The 19,098-nt window shown below is 39.5% G+C and overlaps 1 protein-coding gene across 2 annotated transcripts; it reads left to right on the top strand.

Moving 5' to 3' along the window:
* The first annotated feature begins 61 nt into the window (after window positions 1–61).
* Window positions 62–19,098, top strand: tfe3 (transcription factor binding to IGHM enhancer 3). 2 transcript variants are annotated; one of them, XM_023325469.1, is made up of 9 exons: window positions 62–214; window positions 3,529–3,751; window positions 4,634–4,858; window positions 5,235–5,330; window positions 5,918–6,029; window positions 6,120–6,176; window positions 6,653–6,728; window positions 6,838–6,985; window positions 17,242–19,098. In XM_023325469.1, exons 2-9 carry the CDS (start codon window positions 3,560–3,562, stop codon window positions 17,659–17,661), a joined length of 1,326 nt encoding a protein of 441 aa, XP_023181237.1. In that variant the 5' UTR covers window positions 62–214; window positions 3,529–3,559; the 3' UTR covers window positions 17,662–19,098. The 2 variants fall into 2 exon arrangements, with proteins under 2 accessions (XP_023181237.1, XP_023181236.1); XM_023325468.1 differs by having other exon boundaries at window positions 6,829–6,985.

Raw genomic sequence — 19,098 nt, 5'->3', positions numbered from 1 at the left:
GAGGAAAACTATTCAGTTAAAACAACTTGACAGATTTCGACAACTTCCGGGTAACGTCGGCGTGATGACCGACCTCGGCGCAACATAAACAACAGCTTGTGTCGAGGCTAGGGGGCTGCTCAGTTTGTAACCGCCGACACTAAAACATGGCAAAGAAAGCGGAGGTTTCCGGGAATTAATGGCTGTAATTATGTGAAATTAACACATTTGCTTGGTAAGTATATCTGACTCGACGGCATGTTTCCTAATTTAGAAGCCTGAACTTGTTGGGTAATGGTCGACTGCTGCTAGCTTGACTTGCTAGCTGAGCGGCAACTTCCTATTTCTACCTAGCCGTTGCTCGTTTTAGTAAGAAAGAAAAAGCAACTAACGACGCTTTATTTTCTCGTTAAAATAAAAGAAGCGGACATAAAGAGTTTATAATGTGTATTGTACATTAGTTGTGTGTTTTTTTATCAGCTGGTTGGCGTGGGCCCTTCAGAAAGTCGGAGTTGTCAAAATGAGCTCGGCTAAGTCAAGACGCCGAAGCAGACCGCTTAAAATAGAGATTACAAAACAGCTGGAATAAACTAACTACCGCCTGTGGTGTTTAAACAAATTTTTAACCAACACGAACAGCCACGTAAGGCATGTAGCAGAAACTTCTGCTTTCGGAGAGGTACGCTATCATTTTTAGCGCACTTTTCAAGTGTTTTTACGTAACCAGCTAGCGGGGGACGTAGCGCGCAGCCTGCAGCCTCTCTGCGTGGAACAGCGTGTGCTGAACTGTCTGGCTACAGAGAATGGCTCCGGTTTTATTTTTTTTACTCCAAGAGCAAACTGTCCGTCTGTGTGCAAAATGGAAAAAAAAAATGTAAAGGCAAAAAAAATACTCCACTACTCTAGAGATTGTGTAAGAACCCTGTGTTTAACTCAAGGATGAGATTATAAGAGTAAATGTTTACTGAATCGCTCAAGTTCTTTACAGTAACTTGCATCAGTGAGTTAGAATCTCACTAAATATATCTAATTGAATTCAACAAGGATAGTTTCACTGCACACATTGTGATGTGTTTATAGCTTAACATTTTAATTTGATCATGGAAAATTGTGGCAAATTGAGGTCGTAAGAAACCTGGAATGTCACTTCAGATCAATAATGAAATAGATTTTCTTTTTCATTCTGAAGTTGCCTGTGATCTACATAATTATGTGGAAGAATACAAACTTGACAGAAAACTGCTGTTTGGTCAGAGCGGTTCGTCAAAGCGTAGTAATGGGGAAAAATAAGTGAAAGGGTAAAAAGAAAATGGCGAACAAGCAACAGGGAAAGCAGCAGCTATTCTCCAGATGTTGACTGACGTATCCAGCACTTTGGGTTACAACTGCCTTCCTTGTGGTAATCCACTCCTGAAACACAGAGGTCAGAAGTGAAGTGTTTCAGTGAAAGGACAGGACTGTTGCTCAGTGGTCCAAACTACTCTTTAAAATCAATGTCCCAGAGTCTGGAGAACGAGTGGAAAGGCACAGAATCCAAGTTGCTTCAGCTCCAGCGCGACGCTTCAACTTAGTGGTAATTTATTAAGTTCAGTGCCAACGCAGCAGAGGAACTTTACAGCACTTCATTCTTTCTCTCTGACAAGCTTTGTGAAGATACTGATTCTGTTTTGCAGCTAGACTTGACGCCCACCCGCCTCGATGATACCAATACCTGCGTTGTTGATCACAGCGTCGCTGCGTGTCGGTCAAGGCCAGCTGAAAGCCATAATAATCAAAATGAGCAAGAATACATTCTCATTTTTGAAACGCATCACTCTGTGTGTAATTAAGCTATATAAAAAGTAAAACTTTAAAAAATGTAATTGCTCAAATAACAAAAACATTTTGTAACGAATCGAATCTTTTCAATTTTTTCTGCCGTGCAGATGGTTAAAGGCGAGAAGAAATATTAATAAAGTCAAGACCTGAATGGGAAACGGGAAAAAAAAATCTAGAGATGCACAAATAGAAACTTTTCCTGGCAGATACTGATTTCTGGTTTTCTCTGAAGTCAGCCTGCCTGTGCAGATCTTGAGCAATTCCATTTTTCCCCCCGCTAGGAACACATGAAGGAGAAAAATACAAAGAATCACAAAAGCTATCCCTTCATCAAAGCACATCTCCTAAACCCTTTATCTGTTTTTTTTTTTAATTTTTATTATTAAACTGAAAACAAAAAGTGAATTGAAGAACACTTCAATGCAAAGAACAACAAGCATTTTTTTATTATCAGACTAAGATTGTTTTTGACTCTGTCAGACTGGATGGCCTTGTGTCCGACAGCATCGCCTACATTTTTAAGAGAATAAGTTGATTTTATGATTTTATTGCGTTTCCATGGTGATGTGTGGTAATAGACGATCTGTTTTATTGATGCTGGAGTGATTTTTGTTTTCCAGCTACACGCATCAGTAGTGGGTGATGAGAGGTCATCACAAACTTGTAGGTGATAATGTTCCGTTTTTACAGCTGAAATAGCAACACAGGAAGTTCAAAAGGGAGAAAAGTTCATTTAATTAGCTGGAAGTTGATCTGTTGTTTGGTTTTTACAGGGAGCAAAAAGTCAGTGATCTGTTAGGACAAAAAAATTTAAAATACCGTTTGAGCCGGTGTTGTAGTTCTGAAGAAGATAAGCAGTGTGATTAGACCGTATATATAGGCATTTTAACATTATTTGACCAAATGACAGTCAACTAACTCTCCTTACACTGCATTAACAGTACGATTGAATTACGACTGAAATGGTTAATCGAATTAATTATTAATGTAATCAACTAATTTGTGGCGTAAACAGGCAAAAAAACGTCCATTTGCTGAAAAAAACAACAACACAGAGAAGTAATTCAGTCAAAACTGTGTAAAAATATACACATTTTGCATTTAGAAAATACAAAAACCCATTTGGCTAAAAAAGAAAACATCCTAGGTTATTTATCTAAACCTGGTTAAAATTGTGTAAAAAAACAAAAAATAAAATAAAAACTGCCTATTAAACACCTTTTACTATCCAATTGTTAATCAGTTAATCTAAAAATTAGCCTTACACTGCATTGATGTTAAGTCAGTCAGAAATGACTGAGGTTTTCTCATGTTGATAAAAGTTTTTTTTTATCCTTTGCTACAAATGATCAAGCAAAACTAAAGAAATTCTGTGTTAATGCAATTTATGCAAAATAAAATGTTTATTTTCCTATTTTAAAAAAAGAAATGTAACTATTTATTTACATATTTCATTGTGTTCCCAATATTTCATAAAGTGGTTGCACTTTATGAAATATTGATAAATTGTGCCAATTTTTTTTTTATCCAATTAATCATCAGAATAATTGATTGCTAGAATAATCATTAGTTGCAGCCGCAGATTGAGCTGCATTGTAAGTCAGTATCACTCTATGATTAGATTGGAGTGAATTGCAGCTGTTGTGTAAATATGTTATTATAATGGCTTTAAAGCAAATATTACTCTATATACCACATTTAGATCTCATTTTTCCCGTTTTTGCTCTCCAGCTCCATCCTTAGATCTTAATCTGTGTCCACCATGTCGTCGCGCGTGTTGCTGCGCCAGCAGCTGATGCGAGAGCAAGCCCAGGAGCAGGAGCGGCGCGAGGCCCAGCAGCAGGCCTCCGCCTCCCTGCTCAGAGCTTCCGACTCCACGCCAGCTATCTCCGTCTCCCTACCGCCCAACGCTGCTCGGCCCCCGCCGGCACAGGTGCCTGTGGAGGTGCTAAAAGTAAGAGCCAGGCATTTATTTATTTTTTTTATTAATATGTAACTGTCATTGATTGAACAGTGTGTCATCTATCTTTTCTTTAAAAAAAAAAAAGACAGCGTTTAAGAGCATGAATTTATGTTTGTTTCACCGCCTCAGCAGCAGTGTGAGCTAACTTCAAACTAATCTAATTCAAGAGTAAATTCAATGACTTGGGACAAAGCTGCTACTTTTAAATCAAAATCTACTCACAAAAATGTTAGATGCAACACAACGTGATCATATTTTCCAGGTCCTCTGGTTTCTTTCTGTTGTCATAGTAACTAGAATCACATCAGCTCTATGACTTACGCTCCACAATACACCCGAATCTGCTTGCAATTGCTTTATTGAACCCTGGCTAATTACAGGAATTTTTTTCATAGAAAGACTGACCCTTTTATTGCTGCAAACTCAAAAAAAAAAAAAAAATCTGTTTTCTTCAATTGAGCCTGAAATAATAAGCAAAGCGGTTCCCTTTCATTTAACAAATAAAAATATCTGATACCTTTATTGGTTGATTTAAAATAGTTCAGTTCAATTTTAGCTTTTAATTGTAAATTATTTGGCTCACATGGAAAAAAAAAAAAGTTTGAACACCCTCAATCTAAAGATTTTTGTTATGTACGACACGTATCTGAAAACTCTGTAAAAGTTTTCAGAGGATCCACTTTCATTGTTTTTATTTCCTTCCTGGTTTTGCAGTCACCTGTTGCTCATGTCTCAAGCAGGAAAACAATAACAAACCAAGTTAAAAACATGCAATTCTAATATGTTTGCATCATTAAATCTTTTTTTTTCCCTTGTCACAATGTTGTGGGTTCATGTGGGATTCCGAGCGTTTAAACCTTTGAAATGTTCCAGGTGCAGACGCACTTGGAGAACCCCACCAAGTACCACATCCAGCAGGCCCAGAGGCAGCAGGTGAAGCAGTACCTCTCCACCACTTTGGGAAACAAGGCGGTCACGCAGTCACTCGGCGTGTCCCCCGTGCACCAGTCCAGTTCGGCCCCCGAAGTCGGCCCCTCCGCCAGCAGCGCCCCCAACAGCCCCATGGCTCTGCTGAACATCGGCTCCAACAAGGAGGAAGTATGGGAAATTCCTACGCTTTTCACTCTGGGTTTCGTTTTTATTCCTCCCGCAGCGGATTGCACAACGCCGCCCGTCCGTTGTTGTTTCTGCAGATTCGCCGAATGTGTTTTGAGGAAGTTAATCGCAGGTCGCCCGGCTCCTTTCTAGTTTAAAGGCTGCGTTTGCTCGGAGCTCCCACCGGGACGATGTATGCCTCCTGTTGTCTCATTCTCGTCGCTCTGTTGTCACAACAGGATGTTAAATGTTGCACCTGCAGCTGAACAGAACCACGCAGCTCCGTCTGTGAAGCCGAGCTCCGCTTCATGTCGCCGCCGTTTTGCTCCCGGAATGAATCTGACGGAGGCCTTTTCTCTCTCTCTCTCTTCCTGTCCAGATCGATGATGTGATCGACGACATCATCAGTCTCGAATCCAGCTTCAACGACGACATCATCACCTTGATCGACTCAGGTCTTCAGCTGCCCAGCACGGTATGAAGAACAATGCTGTTTGTTCTGAATGCTTCCTGTTCGACATTTCCCTCACGACCGACAGGTTATTCTGGTTTCCGCGTGGTATCGTAGCCCTCAGAACCCGGCTCCTGAGTGGTTTTTCCGCGAAGGGAACGCTCTCTTCCACGTGTGGAATTCAGAAGCTGTGGGAGTAAATATACATTTGTGGCACTCGCTTACGATTCGTCACAGAAGCGCTGCCTGGGCGGGCCAGAGCCGTCACAGGCCCGCCTGACGAGGGGAGGCGAGTCCAAGTGGATTGTGTCAACTATTAAAAACGCAGCAGCAGGTTAACTGATAACTAGGGGTGGGGGAGAAACTTGTAGGATAAATTGAATAATGAGGATTATGGTGATGCTTTTGGAGGACCAGAAAAGGAAACAAGCCGAGGTAAACGCTCCAAACTTTAATGTTTTAAAGCTCCTGCGATGAAGAGCAGCTTTCAAATTGAACAGCAGTTTCATTTTGAAGTTCCTTACGTGTCGTCGGTTCAATAGATATTTCCTTTTTTTTGCTCTCATCGACTATTCGCTGCATGCATGGTAACATGTTTGCCGTTGCTGCAGCTCCCGGGAAACCTGCTGGATGTTTACCACAGCCCTGGAATGGCAGCTCCTACTCTCACTGTCAGCAACTCCTGCCCTGCTGACCTTCCACAAATCAAAAGGGAAATCACCGGTACGGAGCTTGCTTGCATTAACTTCTGTCTGCGTCGTCATGAAACTTTCATTTAACGTGTCTGATTCCACTACAAAACTCCTCTTTCAGACACCGATGCCAAAGCATTATTGAAGGAAAGGCAGAAGAAAGACAACCATAACCTCAGTAAGTCGCCCGCAGTGTTTGAGTCTCTTTGAATCAGAGTTGGGCTGGAACGACTGATGAAATAATCAACTAATTTAGCAATCAATTAATAGTTAACTGGAGTAAACAGACTATTAAAAAAAGCTATTTTCTGAAAAGGAAGCACACACAGTCAAAGCAGTAATTAAGCTAAAACTGTACAAAAAATATATTTTTTTCATTTAAGATAAAAAAAAAAACTTTTTCTTTAAAAATGCTCTACCCAGAACTCTTCGATTTGTTCATGTTAATGTTAGAAGTACTTTTTTAGCTGCACATGCATCCTTTGCTACAAATGATCAAACTAAGCTAATGGAATGATATATAAATGCAATAAAATGTTTATTTTCCTACTTAAAAAAAAAAGAAATTGAATAATTTCTTTATTTGCATTTTTAGTTTGTTTTTCGTGAAAAATCTGCAGAATGTGCCAATTTTTTTTAACCTTTTCGCTGCAGTCGAGCGGAGGCGAAGATTCAACATAAACGACCGAATAAAGGAGCTGGGTACTCTGATCCCCAAGACGATTGACCCGTAAGTTGCTAAAAGGAACAACTTATTTTCCTTTCTCAATAAACATTACAGTTGTGTCTTGTGCAACTGCATTTAAATTGTTTTTTTTTTCCTTATTTGGGCCTGACAGGGAGATGCGTTGGAATAAAGGCACTATCCTGAAGGCCTCTGTGGACTACATCAGGAAGCTACAGAAGGAGCAGCAGAGAGCCAAGGATGTCGAAATGCGCCAGAAGAAGCTGGAGCAGGCCAACCACGTTCTAATGTTACGCATCCAGGTCTGAGTTTGCGCTCTTCAAAGCGTTCACTGTTGGCACACTTGTACACACGCGATCGTTGCGGCGAAACCTGACGGCGGCAGCATCACGCCGAGACGGGAAAGATTTAAGACTGGTGCGGAGGTTCACCTTCCAGCAGGATAGGCGCGCTAAACGTGCAGCCAGAGCTGCAGTGAAATGTTTTAGGTCAAAACGTATTCATCTGTTGGGAGCCTAGTCAAATCCAAACGTAAATCCCGTTGATAAAACACGGCATTTGCAAATTGCGGAGCCACTCTGCCTCTGTCGTTAGAGTAGGGCTGGACAATAAATTAATAACAATATATATATCGCTATAGATACGTGATTGATATCAATAGTTATTACAACTGACTGATTTTCAGTATTAAATATATAGAACATTCACTGAACTCTGATTCAGAGCCGCACAGCATTCTGGGAGAGTGAGGCAGAGGAAAGGCGCCAGCCGCTCAGCCCCTGTTAGCTGTTGCTATAGGTCGGTGACATCACCTAACTAAGCACTTTGAATTGCCTTGTTGCTGAAAATGTGCTGTGTAAATAAAACTAGAAAATTCCTGAAGAAATTTAACCGGGGCCTGCCAAAGTGTGCCCGTCGGTTTGGACCTAGCGTTCTGATGCTAGAAATTAGCATCAATGCTAGAGAAAGCTGCAATAGTATGAGAAGATTGACAAGACTATTGACTAACATTCACTTGCACCATTCAGTATGATAAACTAAGTGTATCAGCTAAAATTAGCAAAAATGCTAATGTTAGCATGACTGCTGTCACTAGCATGTGGGACATCACTAGGATGTTTTCTATAATGGTATTACTCCATTCAGTAGAAAAAACATGGCTAATAAGTCAAATAAATAGCTGCAGGCGGTGCACTAACCTCAGGGGCATGATGAGACTTTTATTTTGAAATTTTTGTTAAGCTTAATCTCAAAGGTCCAAACTAATCCCATGTGTAATAGTCATTGGGTTAAATCAGTTATTTATTGCTCAAAAGAGCAATTACCTAATGTAAAATTTCTCAAGGCTTTTATTTTGAAATTTTTGTTAAGCTTCATTTCAAAGTGCCAAACTAATCCCATGTGTAACAATTGCTGGGTTAAATCAGTTATATAATGCTCGAAAGAGCAATTATCTGATGTAAAAATTGTCAAGGCTTTTATTTTGAAATTTTTGTTAAGCTTAATTTTAAATTGCCACACTAATCCCATGTGTAACAGTGCTTTGGATAAAAAAGTCACATAAAGCCAAAAAGAGCAATTATCTGATGTAAAAATATTCAAGGCTTTTATTTTGAAATTTTCAGTATGCTTCATTTCAAAGAGCTAAACTAATATCATGTGTAACAGCGCTTTGGATGAAAAAGTCAAATAAAGCCAAAAAGAGCAACTACATGATGTAAAAATATTCAAGGCTTTTATTTTGAAATTTTCAGTAAGCTTCATTTTAAATTGCCACACTAATCCCATGTGTAACAATGGTTGGGTAAAATCAGTTATATAATGCCCAAAACACAAGTAGTTCTAAAGGCCAGCTCAGTCCTCCTCTGTTGTAACTGACAGTTCCACCATGTTGTAGTTCTGACATTCAGCTCAGACCTCTTTTGTAGGCACTCAGTGTCCGCCATGTTGTAGTTCTAACCTTCAGTCATTGTAGTTCTAAAGAGCAGTTCAGCTGTCATGTGAGTGAGACAGAGAGGGAGAGACAGAATTCTAACTGTTTGAAGCAGTGGCATATCATTAGAATGTTGTCTGTAATTGACTTACTCCACTCAGTATATTAAACATGGCTAATAAGTAAGAAAATAGCTAATAGCTTATTTAAGGTAAAAGGCTAATGCTAATGAACTGCCTTGCTGCGCAAGGCAGTTCCCTAACCTGAGAGAAAAATATAATGCATGCTAATATTATTGCACCGCCTGCGGCGGTGCATTAACCTAAGGGGGTTATTGAGGCTTTTATTTTGAAAAAAAGCATAAGCTTCATATTAAATGATCACACTAATTAAAATGTCGAACAGTGTTTGGGTTAAATCCGTTATTTACTGGCCAAAACAGCCAATAGCTCTAAATGGCAGCTCAGCCCTCTGTTTTAACTGAGTATTGATTAGAACTACAGTGATGCATATTTGTAGTCCTAACCAGCAGCCAATCCCCTCCTGTGTTCCATTGCTATGGTTATCAATCCTCTGCTAACTGTCATGTGTGTGTGAGAGAGAAAGGTGGACAAAAAATTCTATCTTTGTGAGACACCCCATTGGTTTATATGGAAAAAGCAGTCCGAACAACTCCTTGCCGTTCAGGAACCGAGAGACGTATTGGAAAACCGTTTGAAGCATATGAGAGGACTATTTGTCGTCTACCATAGTACCGCGATTCATATTTGTAGCTCACTCACAGTAATTGCAGTGATGAGACAAAAATGGTGTATGCAGAGCACAGAAATCTTTCAGAAATACATGGAAGTGAATCTGGGAGAGCGTCAGTTATCCTGGCGCATGATTTCGCTCTGAAGCACCTTGACAGAAAACCGTAAGCCCTAGAGAAATTTCGAAAACATTTTACCGGAGCAGGCATGCGTATCGATGTCATGACCGAGTTTGATACCAATTGGGCGATATCTGTGGGCGTGAGGGCGATTTCAAAATTAATTTGGGGTCAAAAATTCTCTTCATTTCTCACTCTAAAAAAGCGGCAGTTGGTGTCAGTTATGCTCTGCGTTTCAGCAGTTGGAAATTTGGCTCGTTGGTCGCTTTTTACGTCGCCATTGTAAGTCCGATTCCTTATAAAAATAATAGCTCCCTTCTCGGCATCGAGCCGCACGTTTTGATACCACTTTTGTGGGGGTGCACGCAGCGGTACGAGCCGCATTAACGGTGATGGAAGAAAAATAAATAAAGATACTAGAAAATTCCTGAAGAAATTTAACCGGGGCCTGCCAAAGTGTGCCCGTCGGTTTGGACCCAGCGTTCTGATGCTAGACATTAGCATCAATGCTAAAGAAAGTTGCAATCATATGAGGAGAATCACAAGAATGTTAAGTAAACTGGACTTGCACCATTCAATATGATAAAGTAAGTTTAGCAGCTAAAATTAGCAAAAATGCTAATGTTAGCATCATTGCTGTCACTAGCATGTGGGACATCACTAGGATGTTCTCTATAATGGACTTACTCCATTCAGTATACTAAACATGGCTAATAAGTCAAATAAATAGCTAATAGCTTATTGAAGCTAAAATGCTAATGCTAATGAACTGCCTTGCTGCGCAAGGCAGTTTCCTAACCTGAGAGAAAAAGATAATGCAGAATAATATTATCGCACCGCCTGTGGCGGTGCACTAACCTCAGGGGCATGTTGAGGCTTTTATTTTGAAATTTTTGTTAAGCTTAATTTCAAAGGTCCAAACTAATCCCATGTGTAATAGTCATTGGGTTAAATCAGTTAAATAATGCTCAAAACACAAGCAGTTGATGTAAAAATATTCAAGGCTTTTATTTTGAAATTTTCTTTATGCTTCATTTCAAAAGGCCAATCTAATCCCATGTGTATCAGTGCTTTGGATAAAAAAGTCACATAAAGCCAAAAAGAGCAATTACATGATGTAAAAATATTCAAGGCTTTTATTTTGAAATTTTCAGTATGCTTCATTTTAATGTTCCAAACTAATCCCATGTGTAACGGTGACTGAGTTAAATCAGTTAAATACAGCCCATAGCAGCAAGTAGTTGTAAAGGCCAGTTCAGTCCTCCTCTGTTTCAACTGAGTCTTCCACTATAGTTAGAACTACAGTGATGCGTATTTGTAGTCCTAACCAGCAGCCAATAGCCTCCTGAGTTCCGTTGCTATGGTAAATAATTCTCTCTGCCAACTGTCAGCTGTGAGTGAGACATGCAGGGGGAGACAATTCTCTGTTTGAGCCAGCCAGTTTGAACTAAAAAAAGCATTGGAAACAACTCCTTCCCGTTCGGGAACCGTAATACATATTCGAAAAGCGTTTGAAGCGTATGAGAGGGCTATTTGTCGTCTCCGATAGTCCCGCGATTCATATCTCTACGTCACTCACAGTATTAACAGCGATAAGAGAAAGAAATGGTGTGCCCAGATCTGAAATTTTTGAGAAATATATGAAAATACATGGGAGAGAGCCTGAGAGAGCGACAGAAAATCCTGGCGCATGACTTTGCTCTGAAGCACCGTGACAGAAAACCGTAAGCCCTAGAGAAATTTCGAAAACATTTTACCGGAGCAGGCATGCGTATCAATGTCAGGACCGAGTTTGATACCAATCGTGCGATATTTGTGGGCGTGATGGCGATTTCAAAATTATTTTGGGGTCAAAAATTCTCTTCATTTCTCACTCTAAAAAAGCGGCAGTTGGTGTCAGTTATGCTCTGCGTTTTGGCAGTTGGAAAATTGGCTCGTTTTTCGCTTTTTACGTCGCCATCGTAAGTCCAATTCCTTATAAAAATAATAGCTCCAATGGCGGGAATAAGCCGCACGTTTTGATACCACTTTTGTGGGTGGGCTCGCAGCGGTACGAGCCGCATTAACGGTAACGGAAGAAGTAATATATAACTAGAAAATTTCGGAAGAAATTTAGCCGGGGCCTGCCAAGGCGCGCCCGTGGGTCTGGGCCCGGCGTCGTCACGCTACAAATCGTCATCGACGCCAAAGAACGCCGCGACGTAATCAGTGGCACGCAGAGAATCGCAAGAACGTTAAGTAAGGCGGACGTGCACCATTCAGTATTATAAAGTAAGTATATCAGCTAAAATCAGCAGAAACGCTAATGTTAGCGTCATTGCTTTCATCAGTATGTGGGAAATCACTAGGATATTTTCTGTAATTGATTTACTCCATTCAGTATACTAAACATTGCTAAAAAGTAAAATAAATAGCTAATAGCTTATTGAAGCTAAAATGCTAACGCTAATGAACCTTGCATTGAACTGTTTAGTAACAGTTCAATGCTCACAAACTGCAGGAAGGCAGTTCATTAGCATTTACCTAATGATTGTCACAAATATAAATTTTCAATAACGCACACACACAACATATCACAGTTTAAAAATATATATTGACCTTATGTTAAAGATTTCTACAAACTTTTTACAGGTAAAGTTTACAATGAACCAAAATTACAACATTTAAAGAATACCATAAATTTAAGAATCTAATGTCTCTGCAATAAAAAGAAATTGCTATCTTTTTTATTTTTAAACAACACCTCATATTGTTAAATAACTGATTTTATGTATTCAAGTTTTAAATATTACATTTGAGTTTGCATGGATGTAAAATTACTGCTCAGTTTAAAAATTACAGTACTTTTAAACTGAGCAGTTTAAAAATATGCTCAGTATTTTTAGACTGCTCAGCTAAACTTCGCTCTTTAGCTCGTTAGCTTGTCGATGTTTCAGTTTTATTCGCTGGGAAAATTATTCTTTGTCTGCTTTGAAGATAAGCAGACAAATAATAAAAAACAAGTTTTGATATTAACTCTCAACTTCATTCACAAAACTTTTTCGTTATTTATTACACAACGAACATGCATTTCACATAAGAACAAAACAATGAGGTGACGTTGCCTGTCCTTGAACACAACGCTGATCCCTCTTCACCCTGTCACCAACTCACACACATCCTCATTGTGTTGTGTTCTGTAAATAAACACAAAACACAAGCAAAATCAATAAACTATATGCATATTCCAGTATACTGAGTTTTGGTTTTACATTCATTCTATTTAAATGTAGTTTGTTTGTGCTTACCAATGTTTTCTGGCCGGATGTCTGGCACCGTTTTCCCCTGGTCAGTTCGTCGATGTCTGGTTTTAGTTCTATTCTGTGGCAATCCGCAAAACGGCGTGTAGGTTTTCGTCAGTAATGCGCGATCTGTGCTTGGTCTTGTTTAAAGTCATTATTGAAAACATCTGTTCGCACAGATAGGTGCTTCCAAACGTGGACAAAACACGAGCTGCATGGAGTCGAAGCTGTGGCATCAAATCAGGGGGCAGGAGACGGTAAAAGTCCTCGATTGAAACATCACGGGACTTCGCTCTTTAGCTTAGCTTGTCGATGTTTCAGTTTTATTCGCTGGGAAAATTAATAATCAGCTTGAGGTGACTCTGCTGCACTCTAGTGGCGAGAAGCCGTAATGTTGGTTGGTAAGAATCGGAAGGCATTATGGGATATGTAGTTTGTAGTCAATTCGTGCTCAAAACCTATTTTAAGTCAATCAATGGGGCTGTAAAACGGTGGTAGGGGGGAGAGGGCCACATAAAATGACGTAGCGGGCCACATGTGGCCCGCGGGCCTTGAGTTTGACACATGTGCAATAGAGGATCTATCTGCTGCTCATGCAAAACAGTCTATTTTAATCCCATGTGTAATAGTCATTGGGTTAAATCAGTTATATAATGCTGAAAACGCAAGTAGTTGATGTAAAAATATTCAAGGCTTTTATTTTGAAATTTTCAGTATGCTTCATTTCAAAGGGCCAAACTAATACCATGTGTAACAGTGCTTTGGATGAAAAAGTCAAATAAAGCCAAAAAGAGCAATTACATGATGTAAAAATATTCAAGGCTTTTATTTTGAAATTTTCATCAAGCTTAATTTTAAATTGCCACACTAATCACATGTGTAACAATTGCTGGGTTAAATCAGTTATATAAAGCTCAAAAGAGCAATTTTCTGATGTAAAAATATTCAAGGCTTTTATTTTGAAATTTTTGTTAAGCTTCATTTCAAAGGGCCAAACTAATACCATGTGTAACAGTGCTTTGGATGAAAAAGTCAAATAAAGCCAAAAAGAGCAATTACATGATGTAAAAATATTCAAGGCTTTTATTGTGAAATTTTTGTTAAGCTTCATTTTAAAGTTCAAAACTAATCCCATGTGTAACAGTTACTGAGTTAAATCAGTTATATACAGCCCATAACAGCAAGTAGTTCTAAAGGCCAGTTCAGTCCTGATCTGTTTCAACTGAGGGTTCCACTGTAGATAGAACTACAATGATGCGTATTTGTAGTCCAAACCAGCAGCCAATAGCCTCTTGAGTTCCGTTGCTATGTTAAATAAGTTTCACACCAAGGTGTGAAGTGTTAGTGAAAGAGCCTGAGAGCCTCAGAAAATCCTGTCGCATGACTTTGCTCTGAAGCACCGTGACAGAAAACCGTACGGTCTAGATAAATTTCGAAAACATTTTACCGGAGCAGACAGGCGTATCAATGTCAGGACCGATTTTGATACTAATCGTGCGATATTTCCGTGACAGAAAACCGTACGGTCTAGATAAATTTCGAAAACATTTTACCGGAGCAGACAGGCGTATCAATGTCAGGACCGATTTTGATACTAATCGTGCGATATTTGTGGCCGTGATGGCGATTTCAAAAATGATTTGGGTTGAAAAAGTTGTCTTGATCTCTCACTCTAATCACTGAGAGAAGCACTCTAACTTTAGGAAAAATGAGAAACTTTGGGTCGCTTAGAGGCAAATTGTGGACAAACCGTAACTGTTATCGACGAGCCGTCTTCACTTTCGAAGAGATCACAGACGTATCTACAAAATGAAATTTGAATGGCATTTCTAGGTGAATTTGTGACGACACAGAAAATCCTCAAAAATAGGGTATTTCCAGGATTTTTCCCATTGACTTATAATGGGGTTTTTTTCGCAGTTTTTTGCGAATTATGTCGCCACGTTAAGCCCAAATCCCACCAAAAATAATAGCTCCAATGGCGTGAATTTTCTGCACGTTTTGATACCTCATTTGTAGGTGTGCACCCAGCGGTATGAGCCGCATTAACGGTTACGGAAGAATAAAGAATATTAAAGAGACGCTTCTCTCCGACAATAGTAATAGGTTCCTGCCATTGCTTTGCATGGCAGGCCCCAAAAAGAGACATTCTATTGGGTGTAGAATAATAGGTGCCTGCCATGCAATGCATGGAGGCAGTACTGACTTGCGAAGCAAGTCAGTACTGCTCTCCTTATGCATTGCTATGGGCAGGCCCCAACTAGAAAATTCCTGAAGAAATTTAACCGGGGCCTGCCAAAGTGTGCCCGTCGGTTTGGACCCAGCGTTCTGATGCTACAAATTAGCATCAATGCTAAAGAAAGCTGCAATCATATGAATACAATGACAAGAATGTTTACTAACATTGACTTGCACAATTCAGTATGATAAAGTAAGTGTATCAGCTAAAATTAGCAAAAATGCTAATGTTAGCGTGATTGCTGTCAGTAGCATGTGGGACATCACTGGGATGTTTTCTATAATGGTATTACTCCATTCAGTATACTAAACATGGCTAAAAAGTCAAATAAATAGCTAATAGCTTATATAAGCTAAAATGCTAATGCTAATGAACTGCCTTGCTGCGCAAGGCAGTTCCCTGACCTGAGAGAAAAAGATAATGCAGAATAATATTATTGCACCGCCTGCAGCGGTGCACTAACCTCAGGGGCATGTTGAGGCTTTTATTTTGAAATTTTTGTTAAGCTTAATTTCAAAGGTCCAAACTAATCCCATGTCTAATAGTCATTGGGTTAAATCAGTTATTTATTGCTCAAAAGAGCAATTACCTAATGTAAGATTTCTCAAGGCTTTTATTTTGAAATTTTTGTTAAGCTTCATTTCAAAGTGCCAAACTAATCCCATGTGTAACAATTGCTGGGTTAAATCAGTTACATAGTGCTCAAAAGAGCAATTATCTGATGTAAAAATTGTCAAGGCTTTTATTTTGAATTTTTTGTTAAGCTTAATTTTAAATTGCCACACTAATCCCATGTGTAACAGTGCTTTGGATAAAAAAGTCACATAAAGCCAAAAAGAGCAATTATCTGATGTAAAAATATTCAAGGCTTTTATTTTGAAATTTTCAGTATGCTTCATTTCAAAGAGCTAAACTAATATCATGTGTAACAGTGCTTTGGATGAAAAAGTCAAATAAAGCCAAAAAGAGCAACTACATGATGTAAAAATATTCAAGGCTTTTATTTTGAAATTTTCAGTATGCTTCATTTCAAAGAGCTAAACTAATCCCATGTGTAACAATGGTTGGGTAAAATCAGTTATATAATGCCCAAAACACAAGTAGTTCTAAAGGCCAGCTCAGTCCTCCTCTGTTGTAACTGACAGTTCCACCATGTTGTAGTTCTGACATTCAGCTCAGACCTCTTTTGTAGGCACTCAGTGTCCGCCATGTTGTAGTTCTAACCTTCAGTCATTGTAGTTCTAAAGAGCAGTTCAGAGAGGCAGACTAAATTCTATGTCTATTTTGAGTCTAACTGACACTGTGTTGTGTCAGTTAAGACTTTTGTTTTGAGTTAAATTTGGCTCGTTTTTTGTTAATTATGTCGCCACAGTTACTCGAAATGCCAACAAAAGTAATAGCTCCCCTCACGGGATTGAGCCTCACGTTTTGATATATATATTGTGAGGGGGCATGCAGCGGTACGAGCCGCATTAACGGTAGTAGGAAGCGGCAGTTATTTTGAGGTGTAGAACAATAGGTGCCTGCCATGCAATGCATAGGGATTACATCCCTATGCATTGCTATGGGCAGGCCCCAATAAAGATATAAAGAGACATTCTATTGGGTGTAGAATAATAGGTGCCTGCCATGCAATGCATGGAGGCAGTACTGACTTGCTTCGCAAGTCAGTACTGCTCTCCTTATGCATTGCTATGGGCAGGCCCCAATTACCGTACCGTACTACCCAACTCACTTCCTCTGAGGTTGCTTAGCAACAACTTATTCTGTAACTTGCGCAGCAGCAGTACCTCATAACAGCTTCAAAATAAAAACAAAATGTGGAAAAGACACAGAACAACACGTCACTAGTGTGGAAGCATTTCAGATATAAACAAAAAACGATTAAATAATTATTGATATAAAAAAATTTTGTTATTGATTGATATGAAACACTTTAAGTCGTAGTAGGTTTTTCAGTCGTATCAGAGGTTGAGTTATTTTTGTATTTTTGCAGATAAATGTGTAAAGCTTTCAGTTAAATAAACACAGAGACTTGGCAGCCATAAGTTAAGTGGAAGCTGATCCCACACTGTTTGGATAGAAATCAAGCCGCAGGTTGTGGATTTTTATTTGTAATTGTACTTTTGTAAGGAGCTGTACGTTACAGTCCTAAAACATCTATCAAACTTTCCTTTCTTTAATTAGAAGTGGATTTATTCATCACAGTGTCGTTCTCACATATATTTCTTCAGGAACTTGAAATGCAGGCACAGCTCCACGGACTGCCAGCCTCCCAGCAGCAGCAGCAGCAGCAGCAGGCGGCGCCCCACGGCGTCCAGAACCCCGGCGCCGCCTCCACCCTGAACCTCTCGGCTCTGAGCGCCATAGCGCAGCCGCTGCCGGCCTCCTTCCTCTCCCCGCCCTCCTCCGACTCCCCCGCCGGCGTCACCATCAGCAGCCCGCTGGACCTCGGCAGCCTGAGCTTCGCCGAGCTGGACGACCCCGCCTCCTCGGCGCTCTACCCGGACGTGGGCCTGGGGGACATTCTCATGGACGACGGGTGCGCCCTGTCCCCGGAGAGGATGGGCGAGCCGCTGTTCTCCCCACTGTCACCAGGTGCCTCTAAAACCAGCAGCCGCAGGAGCAGCCTTGAAATGGACGAGGACTTGTGATGGGTTTCCATAGCGATCAGAGTTGATCTAGGAAGTGCAGTCTATCCCTAATAACTAAAGTCTATTTATAGGACTGAAAAGAAAAAAGTTCAAAGCGATCATAGAAAACTAACTTAATATTGAATCAGAAGATTAGTTATTGAATTTATTATAATTTTTTTTTTCCATACATATTGTTCCTATTGGGAACAGCTTAAATGATTGTCTAGGTTTATAAATGCAATCTTATTAAATGGAATATTATATATTAGTGAAGTGGACCTTTAGCATTAAGAAATTCAGTAGTTTTCAAGATGAATTCAGAGATTTAAAAGGGACGTCTTGCTTTTATTTTTTTTCAAAATTTATTATTATGATGAGAAAAGCAGTGAGGATTCACCGGCATAGCAAACATACTAAGAGATGCCAACAATTCAGTACAACTTTTCGTTTTAATTTTTGTTCAACTGACTGGAATCAGGGTTCGTCGTTCGCTCCTGTTGGTTGTCTCACCAGCAGCTACAGAAGGGATCTTTTAAATGAATTGGCACATTGTGAAATATTTACTGCATTTTGTACATAAGAGTATTTTATTTTGAGCAATTTTATTGCACCTTACTTTTAAGGCAGTCTATGCATTTTATGAGAGCTAGTGGACTGCTTCTAGGCCCGGTCGCATGTTCTCGTGATAGTAAAGCCGTACAAGCTACTGGTTTAGCCAAAGCAGGATTTCTTCCACGTTTTATTTTTTGAGTTGATTTACTTAGTAAACGCATGAGTGTCTGAGAAGAGAACAATTTTCCAACAGTACTGTAGCTCATAACTTTTTTTTATATATATATATACCTGATAGTTTGATAAATGCTTTTTCATGACTAATATCTATTTTTGTCTTTAACCTTCTATGATCACTGAATGACCTTCACCAGTTGGCATGTTTTACTCCGATTGTTTTACTTTGCCATATCATTTCTGATCATGCTTTAATAATGCTCGCTGTATGTACTACAGAGGGCTTTGACTCTTTAAAAAAAAACAGCTACTAGTTTCACCTCAGCACTGATTAGAAAAATGGACGATTAAGAGGAACCTGCAGGTAAACTCTTCAGTAAAGTAGGCGCAAATATTAAGAATTGTATTTAAATTTTAGTTATTTTTCTAACACCGGCTTGCTTTTTCTGTTCAGCAGGCGGCTTGTAGCTCATCGTTCAAAAGTTGGAGCTAGGTCTATTTAAAGGTGCTCTACACCAAAGCACACTTCCTCTCCTCTCATGTTTTTTGTTGTTTTTTTTTTGCATATATGCAACTATTATCTACCACATGTTCTCCTCTGGTGTGTGTGTGTGTGTGTGTGTGAGAGTTAAAACTGACTGTTAAACCACAAACACGTGCGTGTTGTCCCCCTCCCGGTAATTTGGCTTTTGTTAAAAACGTTAACAAATAAACGACTTTCTTCGA

The sequence above is a fragment of the Xiphophorus maculatus genome, chromosome 20 (assembly GCF_002775205.1).
Source record: "Xiphophorus maculatus strain JP 163 A chromosome 20, X_maculatus-5.0-male, whole genome shotgun sequence".
Taxonomy (NCBI): Eukaryota; Metazoa; Chordata; class Actinopteri; order Cyprinodontiformes; family Poeciliidae; genus Xiphophorus; species Xiphophorus maculatus.
This window is presented reverse-complemented; position numbering and strand designations above follow the sequence as displayed.

Excerpts from the sequence above, each read along its gene's own strand:
- tfe3 (XM_023325468.1), top strand. The coding sequence starts at position 3,560 with ATGTCGTCGCGCGTGTTGCTGCGCCAGCAGCTGATGCGAGAGCAAGCC. Across the intron at positions 5,331-5,917 it reads GTCTTCAGCTGCCCAGCACG|CTCCCGGGAAACCTGCTGGA; the intron begins GTATGAAGAACA and ends CCGTTGCTGCAG. Across the intron at positions 6,986-17,241 it reads TTCTAATGTTACGCATCCAG|GAACTTGAAATGCAGGCACA; the intron begins GTCTGAGTTTGC and ends ATATTTCTTCAG.